Source organism: Diadema setosum, chromosome 4 (genome assembly GCF_964275005.1).
Source record: "Diadema setosum chromosome 4, eeDiaSeto1, whole genome shotgun sequence".
Classification (NCBI taxonomy): Eukaryota; Metazoa; Echinodermata; class Echinoidea; order Diadematoida; family Diadematidae; genus Diadema; species Diadema setosum.
The window spans coordinates 40,465,346-40,471,455 of NC_092688.1; the positions used below are offsets into that span (position 1 = coordinate 40,465,346).

Sequence of the window (6,110 nt, forward strand, 5' to 3'; positions counted from 1 at the left end):
GAAACTTAGAGATCTATTGGTGAAATTATTCGATTTTCGTTTCTATCACCAAAAACAACAAAAGTAAAATAGTAAAATAGGCTGGGGAGGGTTTTGGAGGGGGTGACCCATCTGAGATGAGGGAGATTTTTGCATATTCAAACTTGAACTTCAGAGATCTCTTGCACCCAATCAAAGAAAATGTAATATTCGATTTTTGTTTCTATCAAAAAGCAAGAAGCATTCATATCCAGAGAAATGCGCAGGGAAATGGTGTAGGAGTGGGATAGACCCCCCTCCTACACGAGAGAGACTTTGCTCCCTTGTTCCTGTAGGATCAACGTGCCCCTGATATTCCCTGCGTACCAGCAGATGTTCCTGACTGAGTCATCGTTTGCTCAATGATACGGAAAATTTCGTGGAAGGGGAGGGGGAGGTAGGAATATAATTCTTCTTGTTGATCCCCCCCCCCCCCCCCCCCGTCTACGCCGGCCGGACTAGACGCACACGAGAAACTAATTTCTGAACTCACCTCATTACACATGAACTGGATTACTTGCCAAATATCAATGTCATGTCATTGTAAACGTTACACCCATATGAAACTTCCCTACTGGAACCTAAGTAAAGACAGCTCATAGGTGTGTAAAGCTTCGTCTTAATAGGCCACAAAAGCAGGGTAGCCTTGGGGTAGTCTCCAGCGAAGATTGTTCCCCGGACAAGATTGTGTCAGTTAAGACGCAAGACAATGGAAAGCCTCCTGCGAAATATCACCCTGCGATAGACCAGGGTAGACGTGAGCCCCGTCTTTACAGACCTTCTCCCCGGGCGCGCCCGGGTGCGCCCGGGTGCACCCGGCGAAGATATACATTCCACAGATTCCATGAAACACAGAGTGCCCCGTTTTAAGAGGCTTTGCTCGAAGACCTTCCCCGGGGAAGATACGTATCAAATCCTCAATAGCCCCGACTTTAATAACAGACCTTCTGCCGGCGCGCCCGGGTGTTCGCTGGCGAAGATTACATTCCACAAATTCCATAACACACAGGTTAACCGCCAAAGCGCCCCGTTTTGATAGGCATTGCTCGGAAACCTTCTCCGGGGAGGATACGCTCTCCTTGGCCAATCACATTACAGGTACGCTGAAAACAAAGCATTTCACATGCACATCATTGTCATTGCACTAGCCTGTGGTTGCGTACTATTGTGCAAGTGTGTACTACTGATACAGGCATGTGGGAACTAGCATCTACCGAGGCGTTTCAATATATATTATATCAACTGTTCTTCCTTCAAATATGTTAACTGCGAAAGCTCCTTTCTTTTCTCTTTTCATATGGATCTTTCAAAAAGAAGTAAAGAAAGAAGAAGTCATGAAATCAATCACATGTTTAATCAGAGCACGTCTTTTACCATACTGTTTAACCCGCAGAACTCGAGGAGTGTTACGACTGTATACATATAGGTGCTACAAAAGCATTTCACACTTTGGATCCTTGAATGTTTTCATTTTTGAATTACCTCCAACAAAATTTCACTCTCTTCAGCTATCGCTCATATCGCTGCCAGTGTTATCTGATATATACTTTAAAAATACTTTTGAACAAAGCGGGATTTTTACCTATTGCTAGTACGTTTCGAGTACACACAGGCCCAATACGCGCTGTGCAGAAGTCGCCGTGTTCGCACGGCGTACCGTCTGGTCGTGCTGATACATAGTAAGAGTTCGTGGATTTGTGTGGCGCAGTGCTGGTCACCTGACTTAGCGCTGGTTACGTGACGCCACGGGGGAAGATTCACCCCGCGACCGTCTTAACAGATACCATCGCCAGGTAGCCTCCAAGGCTACCCCGCGTCTACCCTGGTCGATCGAAGGATAAGGTTTCGCCCGAGGTCACACCAAGGCTACCCCGCGGCTACCACGAGGCTGTCCACTGTGTTGCGTCTTAACAGACACAGGGGGAAATTCTTCACCCGAGGCTACCCCGAGGCTACCCTGCGTTTTTAAGACTGCTCCCGAGGCTACCCCGCGGCTACCCCGAGCCTGTCCACTGTTTTGCGTCTTAACAGGCACAATCTTCCCAGTGGAAGATTCTTCACCCGAGGCTACCCTGCGTTTTGTGACCTGTTAAGGCGGGGTAGTGGAGTAGCCTCCAGCGAACCGCCGGAGGTTACCCCGGTAAGGTGTCTGTTAAGACACTGGCGGCTTCTTGTGAGGAGTCATGTGACCAGCTCTACCGACTGGGCTGGTGACCAGCGCTGCAGCTGTCCCGTAGATGTGTGGTTACGCATTACTACCGGTAGTACTCCATACGTGCGCGTATCAGCAATCTGGCAGCAGGGACGCCTGAAGGTTATGATTACGTCCCCAGAAGGTTTTCGAGCAACGTCTGTTAAAACGGGCACTCGGCGTTCAACCCATGGTTTATGGCAACTGTGGAATGTAAACACGGGCGAATCTTCGCCGGCGAACACCCAGGCGTGCGTGGGGAAGGTCTGTTAACACGGGAAAGCAGAGCGGAATTGCAGAAAAGGTTCAAACGCATGATCTAAGGTGCTATAAAAAAGTAAAAATCTAGTATCGTTTCATTTCAGTTTGTTCATTCCCAGTAGTGTTGTAATAGATCATTACAGAAACGGTTCAAAAGCATGAGGTTGTTTGTTTATTGAAACCACAATTTATGTGTTCGAGTGTGTGTGTTTGTGTGTTCATCCTCCAAAGCACCATGACATTAATATGATGAGCTCACCAAAATGTTATAATTCCATAAATCGTCACCACATTGCTAAAAACTATCTTTGTGATATCAGTTGACAATGGTTGAGATAAAACTTTCGACGTGTAAAAATCCTCAGAAAACTGCCAAACAAGTATTCAACCTTCCATGGATACCCTTTATAAAAGAAACCAAACAGTGGAATTAGTCAGACTCTGTTAACTGGCTTTTCGGATCCTGTCGTTGGCCTTCACGTTAGCCTTCTCCTCCCCCTTCCCATTTCCACTTCCATTATACAACACAGTACCTTTATGTGCTACCATCGTGTTGCTCCTTATGAAGTCCATCACAACATTTAAAAAGGCGAGGAAAAAATAGCATGTGGCAGAAGTAGATGTCCAAAAACCGTAGTAAATGATCAACTTCGGCCCCAGTACCACCACTGGCAGTACTTCAAAAAATAGCCAAAGACAGAAAGTGCAGGCGGCCAGTGCGAATCGGTAGAAAGCGTACACACAGAAAGGTGTTCTCGACTGAAAGAGAAAAGATGAACAGCTTTGATAATGAAACTGCGTCTTCAAAGAATTGATCAGATTATGTTGTACTGAATATGTTGATTGCGAAATTACAGACAAATTGTGGAATGTGAAATTCAATAACGGAGCATGTTTGATACAAAACAGTATTAAAGTGGGCAATATCATGTTCGGCGCTGGTTGCTCGTGTAACTAGCGCTGGCGATGATCTGAAACTTTAAATCTGTATTCGGTGTCATTATAACTACCATTACTGCTGCTATTGGAAAGGATAATAACAGGAATGAGGTAAACATCAATAAAATGATAATAACAATTATAATGTTAAACATTCATGTCTATTTTCATAGTGATCCTAGTGAGATCATTAACCAAACAATATAACGAATACCTGCGATTAATCCATTCTCGCTATTAATCATTTCAGTTATGATTTCACACGATGTACATGAAAACTTCCTCACTTCCCTCATCTTCAAAAAAGAACGCAGAATTGGAGTGTTATAAATTACCCTTTGATAAATGTCTGCAATTTCTGAAATCACGATCAATGATGTGCAAGTGAGGTTTATTGCTATTTTAGTCACTGTGATTTCACAATAGAGGCATTGGCGAAATAACAAATGACATATGAATCATGCTCTCATGCACAGCTGCTGACGAACCAAAAGCAAACCAAAACCAAATGAGAAATGTGGATCGAGTGAAAGCAGCAACATTAGTAGAACACATCAGTGAAAGTTTGAGGAAAATTAGACAATCGATGCAAAAGTTATGAATATCAGTATTTAAAACTTTGGTGTTAGATCCCTGGATGAGGAGACTAATTAAGTTCATGACATCATGTTTATACAACTGATTACAAAGAAAACATAAATACTATTAAACATAAGTCCAACTTTTTAGTATAATGAAAGAGCACTTGACTAATCGCCTTCAGAAAGTAGGTGAATAATCAACATCCTTAACATAAGTCAGTATCAAGTTGATAGAATGTGTAATTTTCATGAAAATGATTTTATGAGGGGTTCCCTTCATATTTTCTTTATATAGTTGTCCAGCGGTTCCAGCACCAAAACTTTAAAATCCATAACTTTTGCATCGATTGTACGATTTTCCTCAAACTTTCACTGATGTGTTCTACTAATGTTTCTGCTTTAACTAAATCCACATTGTTTTGACTCGGCGCTTTTACTCACGATTCAAAATCATTTTTTGTTTTTCCTTTCAGTATCACCGACAGGCACACAACGTTCATGGTAAAATTAACTAATAAACATCTTGCCTCTATGTGAAGTGATGTCCAATACTTACGTAGGATCGTGTGGACACGTCTTTAAGTCGTCTGCAACACAGTTTGAAGTCCGCCAATTTCATGGAGTACCAGTTTCTGCTATCATCTTCACTATCAATGATTGTGTCCACGGTCGATAGTGATTCCTGTGAAACTGGACAGCAGGAATAGCGATTGTACAAATCATATTACTGTAAAGCATATGTCCGCATTTTTCTTTTAAAATTATTGCAGAGATTGTCCATGGATTATAACGCAGACATGGCAGAAGTGGTTGAGTAACATAATGTCCGTAGTGCAAATACGACTATGCGAAGGGCCGAGAATGCTACAAACTTCCTAGGCCATTCAATTCCGCTTGTTTTAAGAAAAAAAAAGCAATAAAAATCGAATGAATAATTATAGAAACATAGCACGACACCTTGCGGTACGTAGTCCTCATCGCGTTTTTGTCGAAACATTCGAATAAGGAGAAACAAGATGGTTACGGCAGCTGGTACACCAATGACTAGTCCAACGATGAGTCCAACATTATCAAGATTTTCTGAAATTTGATTAAGACACAGCAAAATCGCGTTATTCAATCATTACGTGAGTTAAGAAGGCGTAAAACAGTGTGTCAATAATTTTACAGCATCATCACATTTTGTGTAGTGCCACAAACGTAGTTGACTACACGGGTTAAACGTTCTATACAAAAGTACAATGTTACTGCATGACCATTGTCTTAACTCAGTGAAATTCATTAACAGTTTTCTGAACATGACTTTTTAATAGGAAAAAATCGACTTTGATATATGGATGTGTGGTAAGCATTAAGTACATTACTCAAAACTGCCAACTCATATTAGAATTCCCCTTGACAAATCAGATTCAAAACAACATGTTGAAGTAGTCTTATCTGTCTGTTTGTTTGTTTGTTCGTTGTGCATATTTTCTGGTAGTGAGGCCAAAATATCAACATAATTATGACTCGTTACAATGCACAACTACAAACTTGACAGCTTTTCACAAACCTGATATTATACTTGTAGGCAGAAGAGTGATTTCTTTGATCGACCTGCCATTCACCGAGTCACCGGTGGCTATGCACGCGAAGGTATGTTCAGTTTCGCTGACAGAAACATTGATTTTCTCGAGCCTCTCGTACGTGTCGTCAGAGAGTGTTGTCTGTAGCGAAGCCATGGATTGTAGTCTCTCTCCAGACTCATCAGTCCATATCATAAAAATGTCAGGCTTGAATCCACTCACGACACAGGTAAGTATTATAGAAGTAGCGTTGGACGGAGTTTGGTACGTACATCGGTTTTGACTGGACTGACTCTTACTGACGCATTCTTCGATTATATGACTTGATGCCATTGCTAGGGAAACAAGAAATTCTTAAGATGGCACGCAGTTTATACCAAAAAAAAAAAAAAATCGTTATACTGTATATTAATTATGTGACATCTATACTATACCGGGTGTCCCAAAAAAAGCGGAACGGTGGATTTTCAGTACCTTGCGTTTTAAACGTGATATATGTTTTGAAAGAGCATCTTCCGCATAAAACAATGATACCAAAATTATTAACTCTTTATG

General features: G+C 41.8%; 1 protein-coding gene across 1 annotated transcript; it reads right to left on the reverse strand.

Moving 5' to 3' along the window:
* Positions 1-2,199: 2,199 nt before the first annotated feature.
* On the reverse strand, positions 2,200-5,888 carry LOC140227872 (uncharacterized). The gene is made up of 4 exons (XM_072308259.1): positions 5,543-5,888; positions 4,948-5,070; positions 4,547-4,680; positions 2,200-2,475 (listed from the first exon to the last, which is right to left on the reverse strand). Exons 1-4 carry the CDS (start codon positions 5,886-5,888, stop codon positions 2,200-2,202), a joined length of 879 nt encoding a protein of 292 aa, XP_072164360.1.
* Between the last annotated feature and the right edge of the window lie 222 nt (positions 5,889-6,110).

Excerpts from the sequence above, each read along its gene's own strand:
- LOC140227872 (XM_072308259.1), bottom strand. The coding sequence starts at position 5,888 with ATGGCATCAAGTCATATAATCGAAGAATGCGTCAGTAAGAGTCAGTCC. Across the intron at positions 5,071-5,542 it reads GCCTACAAGTATAATATCAG|AAAATCTTGATAATGTTGGA; the intron begins GTTTGTGAAAAG and ends ATCAAATTTCAG. Across the intron at positions 4,681-4,947 it reads TGAGGACTACGTACCGCAAG|TTTCACAGGAATCACTATCG; the intron begins GTGTCGTGCTAT and ends CCTGCTGTCCAG.